The 23,209-nt window shown below is 42.9% G+C and overlaps 1 protein-coding gene across 1 annotated transcript in view; it reads right to left on the bottom strand.

Moving 5' to 3' along the window:
• LOC124299120 (fibrillin-1-like) overlaps nt 1–23,209 on the bottom strand; it is a 62,757-nt gene that overhangs the window by 23,602 nt on the left and 15,946 nt on the right. The window contains exons 2-5 of the mRNA XM_046752076.1: nt 14,413–14,598; nt 2,653–2,959; nt 2,422–2,573; nt 1,152–1,283 (exon numbers count right to left, since the gene is read on the bottom strand). Of these exons, the coding sequence (XP_046608032.1) occupies nt 1,152–1,283; nt 2,422–2,573; nt 2,653–2,959; nt 14,413–14,598 (777 nt within the window). The remainder of the gene's footprint in view (nt 1–1,151; nt 1,284–2,421; nt 2,574–2,652; nt 2,960–14,412; nt 14,599–23,209) is intronic.

Genomic DNA, 23,209 nt, shown 5'->3' with positions numbered 1-23,209 from the left:
GCAAGCTGGCGCTAATCGCCTTAGCGGGGCCTTTGTATCCCCGGGAGAAACAGTATCGGTTACCATCTGCGATTTAGTTTTTCAACGCTCTCAAATGGACTTTTGCAATCCAAATGTAATCAAGGTACCAGCTCATCTGTACCATCGCATTCGGTATCCAATGATTCCAAGAATGATCGCGACTCGTTTCAACATCACGGTTTACAAACGACAGACAACCTTGTTTCACCCGGTCAAATTGGATTTTGAATCGCCTAGATAATAGCCACGAAACGGACCGTTTTGATCGGGCAAAAACCAATCGACGGAGCATGAGTGATATATCGGCTTGCATGGGGATATCGCGCGATCGGTAATCAGTTTAGACACTCGACTAATTACAGGTCGGCCTGGATACCGCGTCGAATCTCGATTCCACCAACCCATAAATAAGCGGGTCAGTCATTCGTCTTTTACCAAAGAAACTCCTGCAGGAGACCATTGTGGTCACTTCCGCTTGGATGGCCCAGGTGTAGGCGAGAAACATCGGATTACATTACAGAAAAGAAGCATAAAAAAAAAAAAATAGACTCTGGAATACACACCGCTCGGTCATTCGCCCACGCGACGACCAAATGGCACCGCGACTTCCCGGCGCTAGATCCTTTTTCGGTATTGAGTTAATTTCTAAGAGCCAGTTGACCCACGGTGACGCTATCGTCCGAGGTACGGCATAACGTCCAACCCGCCGTCAGTGTAGTTTAACATAAGTGCCATGAGGTATATATCTCATTACAATGTAAAAGTAATCGTGGGACTATCGCCTAGCTACAGGATTACGCAACTCGGCTGTATGATCGTTTTGTGGGTGGTTAGAGGTGACAATAAAACTTCACAATAGTGTCTACCGCCTTCACTTTCGACAATTAACATCCGACTCTATTCAATCGGCTTTGCCATAAATTTCACACAATGGGATCCACCATGAGATGTATTGTTTTTTTTTTTTGTTCGTCGTCACACCACCGCATCAAAGATCAAAGCCGCTAATGCTGCGCGGATGAAAACGTTCGACTCGATACGACGTACCATTTTTCAGGTTTGAAAGTATCTTCCAAAAGTCGTTTCATCACTCGATTATCGATTTCGCATTCGCATGGTTATTTACTCACCGACACAGCTGGGACCCTCTGATCGAAACCCTTCGAAGCACGAGCATTTCGCTCCAGTCGGTGTATCCTCGCATATGTGATCGCATCCGCCTCTGTCGCCGTTGCAGCGCCTCAAGATCATCGGTAGGGATTCTGAAAAGATGAAATGACAGGGAAGTCAAATCTGGGGCGTTGATTCGGTTCCACGAATGGCGCAGCGATTCTGTACGCGTTTCTAGTTTCGGATCAGTGTGATCTGTGACACTGTATCGGAGCGAATATTTTGCCACGTCGGGCGTCCGGAGATGGAATTCAATTTAACGAAACAAACAGATGGAGAAGAAGGGAGCCGATGTTGTGGCGCTTGACAAGAAGTGGTCTTTGACCCAGGATTCCGGCCGCATAGACTGACGTGACATTCTATCTCACTACCGTAGGCGTGTGACGCGCAGGTAGATGAAATCCAACCCGCTTAGAAACCTGACACATTGACAACTGAAGAATTATTACGCTCCCGTGATGCGTATCATCCGTGTCTGCCTATATAACTGACATCACGGCATTGCTGGAAAACGAGAAGAGAACCGGTTTATACGTGTCTCAAGATTAAGAAATCATTCTCATAATATCCGATATTGTACTACCGACGATTAGCCAAAGTGTCAATATTGAGAGGAACGTCTGCTTAACTTGACATGTAGCGCAAAGTCGAGAAAAATCCGAGTCTTCTTTGACTCGTTTCAATGTATACTTCATATTAACAACCAACTATTTTTCAGCAAAATTTAACGGCAATCACAGCATGAAAGCTAACAATGGATTTGATTTGAATCTCTGGAGCTTTTCTTTCTACACAGAATTACCTTACCAAACATTTATACGTGAACTTTTGTAGAATCACAATACGTCGAATAGTTGAAAAAATATCAGACTTATTTCGTTTTCTCGGGAGTATTTTCATCCTGTTTCATAAGCTGAACAAGATTTCGCAAAAAAAAAACTTGAACTTTCTTCGAAAATTTATCCATGTAAGTACACAATATTTGTTATAACAAGTTATAACAAGTCGTGACACATTACAGAACCGGTTTTACATCAATGTGATTAATCGAAGTTGCTACAGTCGTGTTAGGAAAAGTCCAACGGGCCCGACGTGAAAAACTGCGTATAAGAAAAGACGAGGTTTCTGAAATCGTGATTGATTCGATGGCGTCCCACCGTCGCAAAACGTGGCACAGAAAATGCAATCTAGATTCGGTAACCGGCGTATATAAAAAGCTCGCAAACTGACCGGGCTTTTTGACGCATTCCGGCAGAGTCCCGACCCATTGCTTGTCGCTGCAGAACAGACGATAGGCCTCGTAGTTCTTGAACTCGAATCCTTCCTCACAGTCGTAAACAGCAACGAGATAGACGTTGTACGGAGGACGGATGTTCTTCTTCCTGCAAAGATGGGAAAATTATATTAAAATGGATAAATATCCGTGTAATGATACGAGTACAATAGTCTCGGATCACTGACCTCGCATATTTTGCCGGATATGCGTTTTCCACCCGTGGAGCCTTCTGCAGCCGACCTCGTTTCCTGCCTTTCATTGAACAGCTCAAATCCAGCCTAGAAGCTAAAGTCTCGTTCAACTCGGTGCGACGATTCGCAACCGGGGCTTCGGATTGCGAATTTTCGGCCAGTTTCTTCCGCATCTTCCGCCTCTTTATCTCGCTAATTCTCCGGCGCACCTGCTGCCGTTTTATGCTCAACGAGTCGAGCGTTGACGGATCATCTCCGAGGAAAACGTCTTTTCCAACTTTCGACTCGGACTTATCCTCATCTATGGAAACGGAAAATAAATTCTTAGGTTCGATTTTTCGGGCCTGAATTTCGCTGGATAGATCAGCATTCGCTTGACGAAGGTTGTGCAGCGTTCGTTGGATCGTGAAACCCAAGTAGACTCGTATAAATGTGTCGCCGTAACGAAAATCATTTTTTCAGTATAATCAAACTCGTACTTGGTGGAATGGAAGGATTCAAAAATACATATACTTGACATAAATTCGCAATATTCGGAGTTTCATATACCGATCCGATAACGCGACAAGCTTTTGAATCAATGTTGATTCCCTCGATCTCGAAAGATCCGACCGATCCTTCTAAAACCCGTGACCTGAAACCGATAGTTTGGCCGGATGCGTAGCCGATGGCTCGATCGAAGGTGGCATTATACAAGAATACACGCTGCATGCTCGCAGTCGCATCCGTATATGGAGCCGAGATGAACGCAGGCGATACGCACTTTGCCGAGTGTCATGCCGAGTAATGATTCCACGACGTAAAAGCTCGGACACGTGGTACAGGGACCCTGCACACAAGTACGATGAGAAGGAGTCCACCCGAGTGATTCGCGGTCGCGAGAATATGACGAACGTCTCCCGGAGCAACGAATGGATATCTAGCGAACCATTGTGCCCGCGACTCGTGCATGATGCAAGGTACGTGGCGTAATGTTTCGGTCCATTAGCACTCGTTATCTCACCGTGTTCCGCGTTATAAATTTCACCTTGTCTGACAAACAACACCTTGGTCTGTTGTACAGAGGTTCTGTATAACCCGATCAAAAATTTCCCCTCCGCTTGTAACCCTTCTGAAAAAATATCTTCCACTCTGATAAGTTACGGTAACTTGACGTTACTTTTTAACAAAGTTAGACGGAGAAGGTTGGAAGCGTAAGCAATTATTTCAAAAAATTAAGCAGCTTAATAACTAGATTCTATCACCGTTCGCAGAGCGCTTATAGTTATTTATTTTCGATCGCGAAACTGTCCCTTTTTGGAACGAATGCAAGAGCAATTTGCGTTCGATAATTCGGTATTACGTTTTAAAAATTAATTGCGCTACGTGGTCAACGGAGCTTGTGAAAAACTGGTTAGGTACGCGGTCGCATCCCGACCGAATTATTATTCCTGAGTGTGATTAATCCGACTCCTCGGACTGTCGACGTGAGGTGTTGACGTTAAGGAGTACAAGTAGCGTATGAAATAACAGGAAACTCCCTTGAAGGGCCCCCGAGAGGTCTCGGAGTCTCGGGAGGGCCCGAGGGCCCCGAGGGCAATGTACTTCTCGAGTGTGCGCGCAGACCGCGCACTCCACACCATCTCCGAGGCTTATCTTGATTGCACCGATTCCGAGGTATGCCACGCGAGGTTCAACTGCCCGGTCACGAGAACACCGAGACCCGCAACAAAATGATCTCTCTCTCTCACTCTCTCTCTCTCTCTCTCTTACTTTACCTGTTATCTCAAATTTTTATTTTACTCATCTCATCCCAAGTCTTAATTTACCTTTCTACTCACGACTGTAATCCACTGTAATCTACTTGCATTTCTACTCATTCTCTTTACTTCACCTATTTCGAGTTATATTTATGTCTATCTGCTCGCTCTTTCTGTTTCTATTTTATTGCATCCTATACCATTTTTCTGTCGTTAAATATACTTTCCCAACATTTCTATGGACATCGTAAACATCTGTCTATCTATCTATCGACCTATCTATGAATCCATCAAGGAAAAATTCGTCGTTGTGATAATTGAGAAATTGTAATGATCATCGAAAAGTATACATTTGGCAATCTTCTCAACACTTGAAGAACATAATTTTAAGTCATCGTTGTAAAATTATAAACCAGAAAATTAACACCTGCACAATTGCATGTCATAGTTTGAATTTAGGGTACACTTTCCATTTTGAAAATTCGTAGATATTTACGATTGAACCAAACTGGATCAAGCGAAATATAAGAGAAATGATTCGCTTTAAACAAACGAGATTGATTTCAGTGGTTGACAAGATATCGTTGTATAAGATTGTTCGAAACTTCGGGATGCCTTTTGTCGAGTCAACTAAGTTTCAGCCGAAATGGACCTGTTCTCTAATTTAAACACCGTTGCCTATTTAATCAAAACGATTTACATCTAATAGAGATAAGAGTCTAAAATTTTTACGCAAGTCATACAGAGCTCGAATTCTCTGCTTGCTGTTTTCGTCTCACTTACGCAACAATAATAATACTTTGCGGCTAAACAAATAAACTGTTCAAACCTGGTCCTAAAACTTTATGCCTAGAATACCTAAAGGAGTTTCGAATTTTCATTGAATTTCTTGAACATCGTTGTTGGATAGAAAAAAAAATTGTAGAGTCAATACTGCAATTTACTCCGGAATTCTTTGATAATTCAGTGAACAATTTATATCAATCGTCAGCCAAGAATTGTCAATAAATCGATTAAAAAGCGCATTTAATTGGCTATTTGTGGGAAAACAAATTTCCGTAGCGCGTAAATTTAGATAGAGAAAAAAACTCTCATCATTCGGTTAAAATCGTCTCAAAGAGTTTGAGTCTGCTTTGAGGAAGAGGAAAGAAACGAGATAGCAATTTCGTCTATGCACGAACGAAAAGAACAAAAAAAAAATAAATAAAAATGATACACGACAATCGCGCGTGTTGCGGCTCTCAGATATATGTACGAAGTGAGTCAGTTTTTTTTACGCGGGATAAATTGCGTGAACAAAACTGCCCTCTCATTCATCTCGGATGACTTGTCCCCGGGCCGTGATCAGGGGACGACGCCCATTTTCTCGGGGTAGAATGACACCGAGGATTAAAGGCCCGGCCACGATTCGCCGGCACTCCCAATGATTATCACGTTCCTCGAGACGAAGATGAGGTTTTAATCAGCGAAAACCGCGGGCGGCATTCGGGGGGAGAGGGGGGGGGGGGGGGGCGGATTGATTGACTCGTTTAATATTTCTTTTTCCCCCGACGTAGTTTGATCACGAGGAAGGACCTTGAGGCAAAAATTATCCCTCTACTTCTCACCCTGTTCAAACACTTTTGCAAGATTGATTTGCGCGCTGCAGCATCTCGGATTCCCGCCCCGCAGCCTCGGGATCGAGACTCTTGTCTGATTCATCTCGAGGATTGGACGATCGACCGCGACCTTCCCATGCGGGAAAAATATCTCAGGAGTTCCTCGCCGCGATTGATTTACGGTGTGCGAGGGTGTTTTGCCGGAAGGGTGGCTTCCTCCTCGTCGAACTTTAATCCGGCTCCTCGATTCCTTTTCGCACCACGGATTCGGTGGGAGTTCAAAAATTCGTTTTCCAAATTTTAACGCGAGGATGTATTTCACGGATTAAATATCTCGTGTTGAATGCTATTCGAAACCCAGGAATTTTGGTTAACAAAGTACGACTGTTCATGATTTTAGTACTACTTCTTAAATACCTAGAACGTACCACGCATTCGTCGAATTTTAATTGATTCATGCACACCGTGTTTGGGTATTTGACTTTTTTTTAATTTACCGGTAATTGGTTATTTTTCAACTTTTCAATGAACAACAAGAAGCCTCGAAAGCCCAAATTTTTTTCTTCTGTACATAATTTTCTAGATACACAGACATTCCATGATTCTTGTAACACTTATGTTATACTAAGAACAAACTTAAAAAAAATTTTACAATTGTAGCAACGTAACGTAGTAAATTATCCCATTATCTCCTGAGTCTTATCGTCAGATTTTTATTAAACTACTGAATTTTTATTAATTTCTTTTTCCGTTTTATTTTCCCCTGGCGAACACAATATATACAGCGTTATGAGATTGAAGGTAACTGGAAATTTATTTTTCCAGACCATTTTCTCCCCGTCAATATTTCTTAATTCTGTTATAAAGTATTTACGGCTCTACTGTACGAGTTGTTCGATTTATCTTGCCACAAGCTGTGTACCAGACAAATGAAATTTACCGCGGCAACTCGTTTGAGAAAATGAAACTGCGTGTTGAAAAAAATATCGATGGTATAGGTACGTGGCACGTAATTCCCTCTCTTCCGCCCCCTCCAAATAAAATGTTGTTCGAACCACCTCTTGCTTTATCTTTCACGCGCAGCCATCAATATGAGCGTAAAAATTGGCTGTCTTTTCCTAACTCGAACATGCCACCTAATAAATCGGATACCGGATTACTGATGCGTTAGTGTACAGGGACCAGAGAGTGACGAATTGAACCGGCACATCATCCCCGAGAAAACATCACCTGCAACCACATCCTGATCGGATTGAATTTGTGTTTTTTTTTTGCTTTTTTTATAGTCTCTCTTGACATTTTACGGTCTCGCGTGTATTCCATTCAGTCAATTCTTGGCGAACGGAGAAAAGGCGGAGACTACGATTTTCGAACAATTTACCAGACCGGTTACTTTTTTCTCACGTAATTCGTTTATGGTATTGGAAAACAAGAAAAATTCAAAGAATTTTTTCATGAAACCTCGATTCAGTTCGAATGACGGAATTAAGTTTTTCCTCGTCATAAAAAAATCAATATCATCTTGCATAATTTTGTTCGCCATTTTTTCTTGCAATCAACATCTGCAGTGGAATTTGGGATAGTGCAGCGTCTCTGTGATAAATCTTTGAGTATTTCGCAGGATATTTTGAACCTATGCTGAAAAATGTGGAATAATGCATCACCGCTAGGGTGATTGCAGTTTATTAAAATCACGAGGGATTAAATTTTGCTTGAAGAGGATGGAACGGAATTAGCGAAGCTGAGGGTATTAATGCGCATTATTGTTGTATAATCGATGGTGCTCCGTACCCGTCGTCGAATTTGTGAGTAAGCCAGGCTGCATATTCATTTATTATATCGCTCTTTGCCCGGCGGGAGAAGGAGAATGGTCCAGGAGGAGGGATAAACGGTGTCCGCCACTCGCCGACAAAGTCAAAGCTTGTGAATTATAAACGCAGAGAGGGCACATCTATCATTTCAACCACGTGGAAGTAATTTAATAAACTCTCCCTAGAGAGAGATGGAGAGAGGCGTAAGTCGGCCGTCGATCCTGGGCCCCGAATCATAGCTCTTTGGGCTTTAAACCTTCGCCGCTTTCCGCTGCTTCCGGTTACAGAATTTTACTTTCGCCTCCACGATCTGGAATATGATCTCCAAAGTCGGAATTTCACGGCTCTAACTATACCTGACAATCGTGTGGTTACGGTATAATTATAGTTTAGTGTAAATCGTATTTGTGCTTCAATTTCACGTACGCATGTAAGATACATTCACGGGATACTGGTTGAACAAACTGATATTAAATAAAATGTTTCCTAATTTTTCGAAGGTCTCGCGAGAAGAATAATTTAGAACCGTACTGCAGATTGTATTTATTATTTAGAACCTGAAGTACACTCTGAGATAACGAAAACTTTCACATTGGAATTGAATTTCGAAGAATTGAAATTGGGTGATCGAACGGATTGGAAGTCACGTGAGTAAATTCAGTTGGTTTAATATTTAATAGGACCCATTTTGAAGAAGGGTAAGAAGGGTTGAGAAATTCATAGGCTCTCACCCTTCGGTCATTGTGCGGGCAGTAACTGAAACGGGTCGCGCAAGCGGTATCGAGCTTCTAGCACCATTAGCGGATAAGAATCTCAAGTCGAGGACTCATTCGACCACGTGGTATAATATAAGACCAGATATCTAGATCCAGTCGGAGAATTCCAGTCAGGCATGGTCCCATCTCTTGGTCTGATAGATTATACCTGCAGGGATTCGATATCTCGAACGAGCGCATTCATGCGAGCGTGAAACACGCGTGTGGACGAAAGCACGTCCATATCCAAGCATCCGTTGGGATTGTAAATCGAGGCGTTTCACTCCCCGAGCAAAGCAACCGGGCAAGAGCGTCGACGCGTTATGAGGACACCCTTCTCCTTAGTTCCGATACTTACGTATAATATAGTCAATTAAGTTGGTCAACTAAGGGTGGTTCTTATTTGAACTTCCATCTCGAAGCACCACGAAACTCTGATCCATTCGACTTATCACCGCTGCAACGAACAACCGCCAAGGCTCGGATGCCGGTCGGACCAATGGGAGGGGAGGAGATGGGGGATAAATTTATCATCCTAGGACGTGGCGCGTGTAGATCTGAGATAGGAGATAATCGTCCTGTGCAGCGCGCGGTGCGTGTTCCGGCCGGAAAGCTTGTATATACACAAACACATATATATGCCGAGCACTTCTCGATCTTGTGTAATTAATTTCAAGTGTCCATCGGGACAAATGGGCGGGCCCTATCTATATTGGATCAGCAAATATTCGAATTGATCGAATTAATTAACCTTGCATTTATTGGACAGATAGTAATCAGGCTTAATTCTATTTGGGCTTTCGATAGGCTCGAAAGCCGCGGCTGCCTCTCCGTTACTTCGAGACGATCGTGACGTCCGGTCAACCACAAAAGCGGATCGGTTCGCTTCACGGCGACGCAATTCCGCGGGGCGCGTGCGGAATCCGCGATATCCATATTTCGGCGGTGTATAAACGACGTAACGCGGTACGATCGTGACGAAGGGAGATGATACCACTTATCGGACTCGATAGCTACCGAGAGAGCGCTGCCGCAGAAGCACGCGCGTATCTCTTGCTCGGCACCATTGAAGGTGGAATGACGCAACGTCGTCGGTGAAGAGGGTCGTTAATTGCCGCCATTTCGAAGGTCTGTGTACGAATAAGCTGATCCGGCACATCTGCACAGTCGGTTGAGCCTCGGTGTTTAAGTAGTACGGTATCGAAGCGAGGGCCGGAACCGACTGTTTGCCTCGACTCGATATGGTAATGCGTTCGAGTCGCTCCTCGACTGGTAGACGTCAGTTTGATCGATACCCATCGATCGGTGTTAACTTAATAATGTGAATATTAGGCATCACGACGGACAACGGAGGCTGCAAACGAACTGTTCGAATGTGCCGCAACTCACTTCAACTCCGATTGGCTTTTTCGGATACCGTTATCGTCCCTCCATCCACCTACGGAACAAACGTCTTCTCCCCACAGCTCGTACCTACACCACTTCGGCTTCCTGCAATAACCCGATATTGCTTCCGCCCAATCAGGAAATAATATATCACCGACAAGAGACTCGAGTACAATGGAACGTCGACGCTCATTCGTCGCTCGTCTTATATACTGCCCTCCACGAGGATGACCTCTCGCCGTTTTGCCCCCGGACAGCATGCGCTGGTGTTGTCGTCAAACACTGGATTGAGCGATTTCTTTCGGTTAGCCTGAAAACTTCCAGCGAAATCAGGACTATTTGGAAGACTCCATAAACAGATGGAATTGATCTTTGAAGAAATACTTGAATGAACAGCATTCGCGGTATCCAACCTCATCCATTCCGAACGATCGAGACTTCCGATCGTCCAAACCCCGAAACCAGTTATAATCTTCAAACGCGTTCAAGGTGAACTTTCCTTCGGGGCCATCGGGGCATTTTTCCAACCGGGAAGTTGAACGCTGGTCCCGGTTCGAATCCTTTAACCTGCACGTAGCGCGAGTACATGCATATGTATGGGTGTATAATCAAGTGTCTCCACGGAGGACTGCAGCAGACATTCTGGCGCAGAGCCCGGGCACGGGACAATGAACATGCGAAAACAAACACGAGTCAGGCTCGGGTATCACAGGGGAAATGGGCAGAGAAAGAAATAGATAGCGAGAGGGAGAGAGAAAGAGAGAGAGAGAGAGAAATGAAGAAGAAGAAGAAAAAAACCGCAGTAAGCTCTGCGGCGGAGGTATTATACATAGGATATATGACCGTTGAAAGCCGTCCGCCAGGCTTTTGTCCGTTCGGTTCGCACTGAAAAATTCCGCTCTGACGGTTCTACATAACTGATCCAAGTATGGTGATGGAGAGAGAACCGTAGGTCTCTGTGTAATCGGTTCGAGTATCGAAACGCGACGAGATCGATCGTTGATTATGAAGTGTGACACCACTGACGGTGAGAAGCTTGATCGATCACTTGGGTGTTTAGAGTGTTTCTTCGTCACGTTGTCATTGATAAGAGGCGTACTTGCTAATATGCCATCGAAACAGGACCCGTGACGAATCGTTCCGCGTTCAAAGTCCACCGCGATTATGGCGAGTGTACGACTGCGGTGTAACCGAAACTTGTGAGCTCAGTTCGTACTGTCCTGCGAAGAGAAATTGAAGACGAGACTGTTGAACCCTTCCTCCTCGGATCTCGTGGGAACGGAACTCCATAATAGGACAATGAAAGTTCGAAGGAATTTGTCCAGCGATACGAAGTTTGCCACCGTACGTTATACGTACCGGGTCTCTTTCTCTCCTGACGAATGTTTGTCGACCAGCGCTGTGATCGAGCCGTACCGTTTTCTTCTAAGAAAAGTTGCGGAATAGCGCTATGGCCGCGGTCCAAGGGTCGGAAAAGTTGGACAGCTGGAAGTAACGCTCTATTATACACTGTCGGAAAAACGTCCGGACGAAACTTTACTCTCGTACTGTTATAAACATAACACCGGACATTTTTGCGTCGACAGGTGTGACCAATCATTAGGACCAGTTCTCATCCCGCAAGTCAAATCTAGATGAATTATGAAATATCGAATAGCGAAGATAACGAGTTCGGTGTTGATGGTCACGTAGCTGAATCGCTGAACGTCTAAGAAACTGTATCGTCAGTCTTTGAACCCCAGCTGTGCAACTTTGAGAACATGCGATTTTGTTTCTTCTCATTGTCAGTGCACAGTTGGACATATACCTGCAGGGTTATGCAGGAATGCTGGGTGATCTCAGCTTTGGTAGATCTCGTGCACGATCAACAGACGCAAGAGTCAACAGCACGTGCAAATTTCAAGGATCTCGTGCTCCGAGAAACATCCGAGTCTGAGATCTCAGCCGTGACAAATGTCACCGTCTTGTTGGGCAGCTATGATCAAGTATATCCAGTGAGATGACACGAAGCAGGTTATTCTTGATGACCTTACGCTGCAAGTCTGCCGGATCAAATTCGCATACCGATCACTATCCGATTCTGCGAGTGTGTCGAGAGAACACTGGGGATATGTGACCACATCAAAGGGTACTAATTGGCCCGCCCTTTATACCTAGTAATCCAGCCACCGACTAACTACTTTCCCAGAATTCATCAGCTTTTCATCTTTCGCTAAGAATCAGCTCACCCAGGGTGCAGGATTTAAGCGTCCGGTAATCGGCGCCGTGTGTTTGGATTACCCAGGAGCATGCATAATGCGAGATCGAGTGCCGATCCAGCGCAGAAGCAGCGTGCAGGTCACTAATTAGGAGGATTTACGATTCGGTGTACAAGAGAACGTGTTTGGAGCAGGAATGGTGCCTGGAGGAGCAGCGGATAACCGGAATCAGGTGAAATTCGGCACGGTGTTTGTCCTGTGGGAAGCCGGACGACGTGACGTTCGACATACAGGGAAGTCGAATACGGTAAACTTTTCTCAGCACACGTGGGTTCGGGAAACAATGGAGTCTTGTGTTGTGGAAAGGCTTGCTCGTGTGCCTGGTGCCCCGAGCAAATATCCCCTCATCCCTGCGTCCCGGGCCTTGGCAAAGACCCGGACCTGAGCCCGCAGTCCTGGTTCAAAGTGCGTACGACTAACCACGACCCACCATGACCCAGGGGTCCGCCCCTGACCCTCTGGCTCTTTTGACGCGCGCCGACCGTTCGCCATGGGGCTTTTAAAGCGCCGTCCGAGTTTCCGTCATACTTGTTCTCTTCGCGTAGGGCATAACGATAGTCACCGTTGTTAACGAACCCGCTCGCCAGGCATGATGTCGGTTGTCACAAACACACCGTGGACCGTATTTCGATCGTTTCCTTGGCGCCCACGACAAGATTCGACGAACAGCGCAAGCCTAAATGAAACCAATGACACAGTTTTTGACCGAATATAAGAGGATGAGGAGTAACGGAAGCCCGCGGGAGATCATGGAACCCTGAAGGTGACTTATGGCGGCTTTTGGTCACATTACTCCAGCCTCCAACCTCCGTGCAGGTTATTGCAGAAGACCTATTTACAATTGTCTTGTAGAGCTTGGTCCCGCGTCGAATGCAAGTCCAAATAAAGCCGTCGTTAAATCGCTGAACGTTCAGGCGGCACAGTGTGTTTCTACACGAGGTAGACTCGTGTCGTTTAATAGTAACTACGCGTAGGTACAGCGGCGTTGGGATCTCAAGAGAAAAAGCCCGTCGGTTGTCACGGCGATAAATCATAACCCAATATACCAGAACGGACCAGCCGTCGTTCACGTTTCAAAAGAAATCGGCTGCTACACCGCAAAAAACGTCTAAACCACCTAGCTGCTTCCTTTATTTCGAACTCGGGGTCGCCTTGACGCGTGATCAAAGATAGGAATTACCAGTCGCGACAGTAACGTTGAGGGTGCAGAATTTTCAACAGATTGGAAATAACAGGGAGAAGCTCGCTGGGTTGATGATCTATCTGTTAAATGGGTGCTCCTTGGTCTCCTCTTCTATCATCTTCTCACGCTCCGCGATAATGGACGATCAGGTTTGAAACGACAAGGCGGTAAGTTGTTCCGAAAGACCCCTGAACTCGAGCGTCGATATTGTTCCTAATCAGGATTCAAATGGGCAGACGCGTAGACGGTAAAAAAAAGTTATCAATTTCTCAGGAACGTTGTACGCTTAAGAGTATCGAGATGCCTGAGCGTAATTATCCCACCACAACCAAGCCGAACCACTCGGAGAGAAAGAACGAAACTTTCCTCAAGCCTGCTTCCGAATGATTAAACGATGATCGAGGACTACTCCAAACATTGAGCGACACTTTTGTATCGACAAATTCTCCGACCTTGTATTACATACTATTATTCAATAGAACACCGCTCGAGAAGGAGAGTGATGAGGATTAAAGTCAGGAATTCAATTGTATCTGGGCATCGCGATTGCCGGCCAACAGACCACCTCCTTTCAATCCGGGATCAAGTCGATAGATAGACCGTTTGACCGGGACTGTAGGCGTACCTGCCTAGACATTCAGGATGAAGGGTACCTCGTCGATACAACGTTGGACCGTTCGGTGGATCGGTAGACCTTCGATATTGTACAACAAAAACGCGTAGCGAGCTATTAGCGAGGAAACTTGAGCTGGTTTGATTGATAGATCGTTTATCCCAAACAAAGACGCTGCACGCCCGAAGCCTATCTATCATTAAACTTTTATTCAATCTTATTAATTAGCGAAGCCTGTTATACGGGTGCGCTGATAGAACCTTGTAGAAGCATGATTACCATTCGCTCTACCCGCAGTGCACTTGCCAAGATGTGTTAAGCCTCGGAGAAGAAACGTCTTGCACGAATTCAGAGAAGCATCTGATAGCCGATCTGATGGAAATATGCTGACAAATTTCACTCGAGACTCACCGGTAAGGATGCACTTTGGAACTTGGTGATTCCACGCGTCGTCGAGGCATGTCAGGACCCTGTGTCCAACGAGTTTGTGGCCTGGCTCGCAGGAATAGATCGTCTGCAGGGATCCCGAATCAAGGACACGCTCCGTCACGGAACCCCATTTCGGAGGTTCCACCGATGGACATCCTCCGAGAACCCCTTGAAATAACAGAAACGAAGACATAAATGCATCGTGAAAAAACCGTGAAACATCACCAGCCACAAATGAAGATAAAATGTTTTTCTCAATTAGGATTAAGTCTTAGTGAAGTCATTTCAGAAGCATTTTGTTCTTGTTCAATGTCGATTCACCCGTTCAACCACTGATTGTTAAACAACCTTCGGGACCGCGAATTTGCAAAGTTATACAAAATTTCTGGACAGATGTGAGCAGACTTTCGGAAGCAGAGAAGCCAGCTGATCCGACCGAAGGGGATCAACTTGTGCGTAGGTATTAGTGGAGGAAATTGGAAGAAGTACGGAATGGTAAATTGGGAATTTCTACGGGTTGGCGGGTTGGAATCGATGAAATTACCTCATCAGCCGCCGTAGGCCGAGCTTAAGCACTTCACCTCGGTCACCCAACGAAGTCACGAACCCTGACCAAACACGTCCGATGCGAAATTAGTAACGCCTCTGCCTAAACATTGGTTAGACATGGCTTTCAATCTCGGCACGGCGCATCTGCTGATCATAATTCTATTTTCTATTCATTTCTGGTCCCATTTTTTCCACGACAAGAGCGTTGCTGATAACGATATTTTTTCTTCTTATTTTCTAATTAGCCAAGGTACATAAGTGTAGGTAATCTCAAAGCCAGCGGACAAAGGAATCAGGATGTTTCTCTCGTTACGAATCTCATCTCTATTTTCAGCCCACCCCTAGATATCGATTAAATTGTGCCGCATGTTTCTCCCTCTACAACAATTAACGAAGAATGAATTAAATGACACCAAATGACTCATACGAAATTTAACGACAATTAAGTATGGCCTATTTTCGAAAGAATACTTGGTATTTTTTTTATTCCCTGTTTATTCGCCCTCCGTTTTTGTATCAAAGGACCTCGATTTGAAGAAATTAATTTTCAAATTATTTAAAATCGGAAAAGAAAAAGACGAGTCACGAATTTGATCTTACATACACATCAAATGAAAAAATGCATCAATATCAGTTCTATTCTATCGATTTTATTGTAAATGACGATTCGAGCTTTCGCCTTTGGTTCAAATAAGGAAATTCCCCCATCAGTTTCCCTTCTTTCAGTTCATAGGAATCCGTTATTTGGCAGCGAGGTTCCTTAATCGATTGCTGAGGGGTGTATCGACGTGGGCGACGCATCAAGCCTCAGCGGGTGGGAAGAACATCGTCGCCGGTTAGCAACATCTCAATTTTGTTAAAACCATGCACGCGCGCAATCTTGCGGTATGTTATTATCTGCACGGTGTGTTCTCGTATAAAGATTTCATACTCGCGATGTGCGGACGTAACAAACACGTAGGAGAAGGCCGAGGGCGGAGACAAAAACGCCGTATTTCTTCGCCAGCATTTTATTACGTCGGTAGGAAACTCCCAGAAACCATGGCGTAGCCTTAGCCATCTGAACTGTGGTTAGTTGCCCCTGATAAAATCTCGGGCCAAGCCTTATTCGTAAAAGCCGAACGATACTCGGTGTCGCCGGTTCTTTTATTTATTTATTTTTTTATTTTTTATTTTTTTCAACGAGAAAGAACAAAATCAAGGTAAGTAAATGAAAGAGAAACGAAAGTTATTCTGCGGTAACGTAACGATATATTTTTCTACAAACATCTCTTTGAAGTATATTTCTGTGAAACGTCCTTTGAACGACGTATCATTCGCTATGAACTGAAAGGATTGCCAAAAATAAACTTTTTATAAACTTCTCTCAAACATATCTTGCACTCAAGGCTTGAAATAATCTGATTCAAAGTATAATACGTGACAATCTTTTACTCGTAGAATCTAATTTAATAAAATCGTATTGCCCCTTCAAATATAAAAATGACGTCATCATTTTCGGCGGTGATTCAACATTGTAAAGGTTCTTAATTAACTGCGGTCACGTTTACATCGGAATATGTTTTCCAGCCGTGATTACATAACCAGCTGTGAAGCGAGTAATTATTCGGTTTCGAACCGATAATTCCTTGAACCAAAATTATATATGTATATTACCTTTTTTTACTTCTTCCTTTTATACATATATATGAGAACAAGTGATTATAAATTTAATTGATTCGGCCGATGGAGCGAAACTTTATTCGGTTAAAAAAGAAGCTTTCGTTTTTTGTTGTCTAAAAAAGACTAGAGCCATGCAATTTTCCTTCAATCAATTAACTCGCGCCATTATTTCTATTAAACATATGAACGTTTGAACCTAAGTATTGATCGGTTGAATCAAATTAACGCGAGTCGACTCGTTGTTAACGATGTAATTTCAGTTTGGTGTTGTACAATTCCTTTGGCTGTGGCACAAGCTCGTTGACAGGGTTCAGAATCCGCCGGAGCCTCGAGGGCAGAGGGAGAAGCAGCCATTATCCGTGTGTAAACAATTGTGTGCGTGTGAGTGTGTCTGTATCGTAGACACATTGTGCAGGGGCGTTTTTCCTTCCGCAGTTGAATTCACAAGCATGCGAGAAGAGAGGAACTCGGAAGGAATTACCTGATGTTTGTTAAGTAAAACTCTGCATGCAATCACCCACGCAAATCGATGCTGATATTTCATACAAATTAATTAGAATCTTGACTGATTGTCTGAAGATTTTGCGACGTAACTCTGAGAGATTTTAACGAGCAGGAAAAATCAACTCGTCTGGAAGGATATTTCCTGAAACTTTTCTCCGCTGTTTACCTTTTATATTTGCCGAAATAACAACTTTTAACATCAATTAGAATTTCTATGTTGTAAGAAAGGAAACGAAGCGAAAACAGCCGGTTGAAATTCATATCAATGTTTTATTCCGGCAAAGTGCACGAATCAAATCTTAATTAGGAAGATTCGCGACGTTTAAAATCAAGATCAACAAAACTTTGATCTGTTCTCGAGATATCGTAAAATATAGAAAATAAACTCGAATGTACCACATTATAAAAAGAAAATTCTTGAATATGCACGTGTTTGATTGAAAATGACGGCACAGTTTCAATTAAGTTTGTTTTAACGAGATAAATATTTATTTGTATGGATGTAATGAAAGATTGTTTGGTTGGATTGAAAAAATTAAATTGCTTTAACGAAATTAATTTATTTCGGGCTCCCGATGAAATATTTAGCCGATTTTACCTTATTTTTCTTTGCATACGTTAAGCTCGCAGAAAATTAACTCAGCTCAAATAAATACCGATTGCTTCAATTAATTCTTCTTCTTTTCGTTCGAACAAATTTACGATTTTCACCTTGTAAAATATTTTTGCGGTTATATCGCAATTAACTTATTTCCGTAAAGAAAGAGAAGTTTCTTAATTCAACTAAATAATTCTTCATTACGTAGTTAGGTACAAGAAAGGACTTGCTTATGTGAAAGTTCAAGATATCACGGCACCAAGTAAATGTAAATTATTTATTACTCGTTCGAATCTGGAGAATTTTTTTCTCAGTGCACTGAACATGGTTAGAGATTCAATTTCCTAGACCTCAGTAATCGTCGAGTTATATCGAAAGCTTCAATTTCAGAGGTGATTGTCTCGTACAACTTTCCCTTTTTTGCTCTGAATGCACAGAAGCGATAAGGTGAGTAAAAACGAACGGATAAAACAAAAAACAACAACATTAAATTATGGGGCAAGGCTGAAGTTCCGAATTTAAAAAGAATTATCATAATTCCGAACGTAAAAATATCGAAAATCCAAAACAACGAAAGATCAAAGTGGTGAAATTTCACAGAGCCATAAATTCACGGAATTGAAAATCTTCAGATTTAAAAATTTTACTCATTCTCGCAATTTTGGAACTATGACTTTTCGGAGTTGTGCCGTCTCAGCATTTTGTTCTTTCGGAATTTTGAGCGTCACGTTTCGGACCACTGAAAACTTTGATGTTTCGATAAGATTTGATTTCTTCAAGTTTTGCGATGAGAAAATTCGGAATTTGGGTATTTCGGAACTTTTCAAATTCATAATTTCAACCCCGCCCCCTAAACGATTATGTCAAGATTTGAAAAGCGATATTCAGGTTAATGGAGTTGAAATTATACCAAGCATCTCTTCTCACGACGGTAAAAATAGACTAAAACCGCAAATTCAGTTTTCGGGTCAGATGCACGGTTCGCTTCTCCCCAAGATGAGGGATATTAATGCGTCGTTTAGGGCGGTCTAATCGCGCGCGAGAAATTCGTCTGACACAAGGAGACAGGATATGGGCAGCTCTAAACGAATCGGCTGGCTTTCAGAGCCGTTAGACGATAGGTTTACATACCCAGGCTTAATTTGGAAAACATGATTAATTGCCGCAAGTTTTTACCGCGCGAGCTGGTTAATGAGCCGCAGTTACGCAATTCAACTATCGGAATCTGTTGCGGGTATTCGTATTGCCCTCCAGCCGCAGCAGCAGCTTCAAGCGAGAGTTTGCGGCTTCGGAATTTCCGCAAATCCTGCAAAAGCAGCAGCTGATGCGCCCGGATCGGGATGACGAAATCCTACAAATTCCCGCATCGCTCCGCTGGACCAGTTACAAACGGATATTCAACATTGTCACCGCCTGCGAATCGTCGTCTCGCTTGTACGCCGAATGATTCCGGCTCAGTGCGCCGAAAATTAATTAATCCGAAATGTAACGCACGTCCACTAATCCGATCGTTGATCTGCTTATTTGTATTATTTTACCACTTTTTATCACTGTCTACCTCGGTGCTAGAAATCGACCATCGTTTTTTAGCTCGATTAGCTGCCGCGAGTAATGCAATTAATGAATCTGAACAGATTCGAAAAACACGAGCTGATACATCGACAACGATTTGAGACGAGAACGTTCTAACCGATTAAGCTGTGGCAATTTCTATCCAAATCTAATCTATGTCGAAGAATTATTTTCCCTGATATCTTACGTCACGATGAAGCCATTAAGAGCAAACGTACTTAATCGTTGGTGAACGTCAGCGTAGTAAGTAAAACGAGTCGAAGAACATCAGAATTGGATGAAGACACCAGAGTTTAATCGTTTTGAATGTTCTGGTTATAAAACCGTCTCTTAAATTGTTGATATTCTAGCTGTTTCAAACGGTTTACCTCCAACTTCTGATTCAGATCCGATCGATTGATCTTTAAATCGAAGTGATCGAAACCTGCACGTGGTTTCAAACCATCAACGCGAAGTGATTGAGGATTTTCAGGACCTGTACAACAATTCTTTTCTCTTACTCGTCTCGATGACTAGTAAAAATCGTTCCTTGATTGCCTGCGCCGAGTCCCTCCGAAGTTGCCCACTTTTCGAGTAAAACGCCACTCGGCGGATCCCGAAGGCGGCATGCCCATTTAAAAAGTAAAGAGGTCGGCATAACCAGCGCCAAGAAGGGCGGACGCTCGTTCGACCGTGGATAAGATCGTTCCTGACTAATATCTCAATTTCGACGGATATGAGATTTGAGGGGACCAGTGCCACTGTCAATATTTGATCACGACTCGAAACCTGCGCCATTACTGTACCATTCGAAAGGATATAACAGGTGTAACGCACCTATGTAGGTATCGTTGTGTCGTACGAGCGCAGATCGGTTCGACGCTTTTGAAATCGAGGATACCTTGGAAGATTGAATCGGAGTGGGGTTGAAGTTTCGAATTTGGAAAGTGCCGAACGTGCATAATTTTGAACTATTTGATGGTGAAACTTGAAGTGGAGATATCAAACTTTGAAGAAACAACGAAGCTTCGAATGGTTGGAAACCTGACGGCTCAAAGTCCCGATAGAGAAAAGCGAAAGGAAAAGAAAGATAAAAGTGATAAAATTTCACCGAGCCAGAAATTTACGGAAACGAATATCTTCGATTATTCGGAATTTAGGTGTTTCTGATTTTTTAATTTTCTCATTTTCGCTTTAATCTTTCGTCGAAGTTTGATTTCTTTAAGCTTCGCCACCAAAAAATTCGAAATTTGGGACTTTCGGAATTTTTCAAATTCGGAAGTTCACTCCCATCCCACTGAATCCCTCCCTCAATTTTTTGACGATCCGAAAGATTCAAACCGACTTTTTTAAAACCTGTCTGATCCACTCGTTCTTCGACTTACTTTTTCGAGAAAGAATAGTAACGGATACTAGACTTTCCGGCAACAGCTAGAAAACTAATTTTCATTTTCTACCTAGAACTGTATTTTTCGATTGTGGTAAAAAATGAAAATAGTTCAAAGGACTGAGCGGTAACCGGAACTAACAAATTTCTTTCAGTGTGAGGACTGTAACGCTCCCTCCGAAGTCGAAAGAAGGGCGTCCAATTTGGGCGTTTCGCGTTTCGGGTTTACGATATTATACTTCGAAGGAAGTTGAACACGTGCCAGAAAGAGGCGTGCATTCGTGGACAGGATATCGTGGGATTTGAGCCACGTGTGGCTTGCGGGAGGGAAAAGTAAGGATGAAAAAGAGGGTCAAAGCGCGCGTCGCTTGCCTCGAAGATGAGATTTCGACCACATCCTGAAACGAAGAGCGCGGTCTCTCGTAATTTCTGCACCTAAGAATCAAGCTGGAGAGGAATTATTCGGATGCTGCTCGCTGAGAACGAACCTCCGAATCAACTTTCCGCTTTGCTTTCACCAGATATTTCTATGCAGAATAACCGGAAGGACTCGGTAAACAGGAAGAAGAAGAAGAAGAAGAAGAAGAAGGAGAAGCAGGGTCAGGATAAGAACATGGAGCTGAGCAGGTTTCCGTCCAGTCTACAGAAACTTCACGAAGATTCTAATCTTCGAATGTGCGGCGAATTTGTTGTCGACAACTTTGAATCGCGGCGAGAAAACAAAACAAGGAAAAACAAAAAACAACATGTAATATGAAACGATAAGGGCAATCAGCAGAATTAATTACCGGTTTCAAATTTTAATCGAATTGGACCGCTCTGATGCAATATAATTTGGTCCCGTTCGAAAGGTTTGATGGTATAATTTGATATTAACGATCAAATTGAATATTGATTAATTCCGCCGGCCATTTGATGAGAAAATATCCGTAACAAAAATCCGATATAATAAGAAGAGAACGGAAATTAATTCGAGTTTAAATTGTTTGTTTGGGATAATATAATACAAGAATATCCGTTTAGCTCTTTGAGGCAATATTTTCATAAGCTTGAGGTTGAAAGCAGCCTAAGGTTTTACATTGTTTTATTTACGATTTTTCTTTTTTCGTTTATCTCGCTAAAAATTTCTTCAATATCGATTCCAAGCAGGGCGCGAATCTCGACTGCAAGATGAGTAAGAAAAAGGAAAAACAAAGGAAGGAAAAGGGAGCTGTTCGGGATAATTTCATCCAAATCTTCAATCTCCTCGTTGACATCACAGAGCATCGTTTTACAGACCGTAAAGCGTAACTTAAGACCGGCGCGGATTACCTGCGGAAATCCTTGCCGAGTAAATCCGAAGCCAAATATGGCATCACCGCGGCTGAAATCTGCTTCGATAAAAAAGCTTAGATAACAGCTGCCATCGTTCGTCAAGGAGTGGAATATTTTTTAGTAACGGATGCATTCCGTGGAAGACCCTGAAATTTAAACGTCTAATCGGAAAGGATATTAACTATTCATTCCTTACGTCTCTCGCAAGCCGCGTGGGATTTGGCTATTTTTGTGAGTATCGTCATAGCTTAGAAACGTAACTGTACATGGGCGAAATAAACATACATTTTTTTTTTTTTTTGTTTTACGTTCTTTGTCGTGAGGTTTAATATCGGATCACATTACTTGGCTCGAATTTTTAAATTATTCATTCAAACCCGTTGTATCAGTCAATATTTAACTTCTACATCGGTCGCAATTTATTTGCCTTCAGCTTTCACGTAAAATTTGTAACTTGATCGCGAATTGAAGAATTATTCTGTGATCGAGAATTTTTGAAAATTATATCGGAATTCCTGTACTTTTCAATTTCGTTTGGGTAACAGAGGATAAACGGCTTTTCCTGTTTCTCGATACTTGAAACTGATACGAGTTATTGAATTAGACCTAAATTCGGTTCACCTTAGAATGATGATATTCCTATTGTCATGCGGTATAAAAACAACATTGATTCCAACACAGGAAACGGAGTGTCATTGAACTGACGAAAATCTCGTTGATCTTCGTGATTTCAGAGGCGAAATGTGGGAGTCGCGGTATAGATATGCATACTTGGATCTTACAGGTCTAAGAAAGTGTGTGCGGAAACTGGTGTTAAACATACGCAAAAGCGTTAGCGAGCACGTGTACTTTACGAATCTTCGTAGGCAGTTGAACAGCGTCGAATTGAATTGCTAATTCAAATCCATTCAGTTTTATATCCTGTATAGACTCCCACGATTCTAATGATTTCATCTTTCGAAAATAACACTAGTCAAAGAGCTGCAAAATTTCCTACGCGGGCAATTTACGATATTTATTACGATTATAAATTATTTTATCGGCTCGTTTTGCGGATATTATACATACGATTAGTGGAAATATCCACGGTGATAAAACACGGAGAATCTCGAAATGTCGGTTAGATAAAAATTCAACCATGTTAATCGAGTAAATTATCCGAATACTTATTTTCCAATGTATTTAAATAAAGCTGTACAGTCATTGTTAAATAT

Source organism: Neodiprion virginianus, chromosome 2 (genome assembly GCF_021901495.1).
Source record: "Neodiprion virginianus isolate iyNeoVirg1 chromosome 2, iyNeoVirg1.1, whole genome shotgun sequence".
Lineage (NCBI taxonomy): Eukaryota > Metazoa > Arthropoda > Insecta > Hymenoptera > Diprionidae > Neodiprion > Neodiprion virginianus.
Note: the sequence above shows the minus strand (reverse complement) of the source record. Positions and strands in the feature narration are given on the sequence as shown.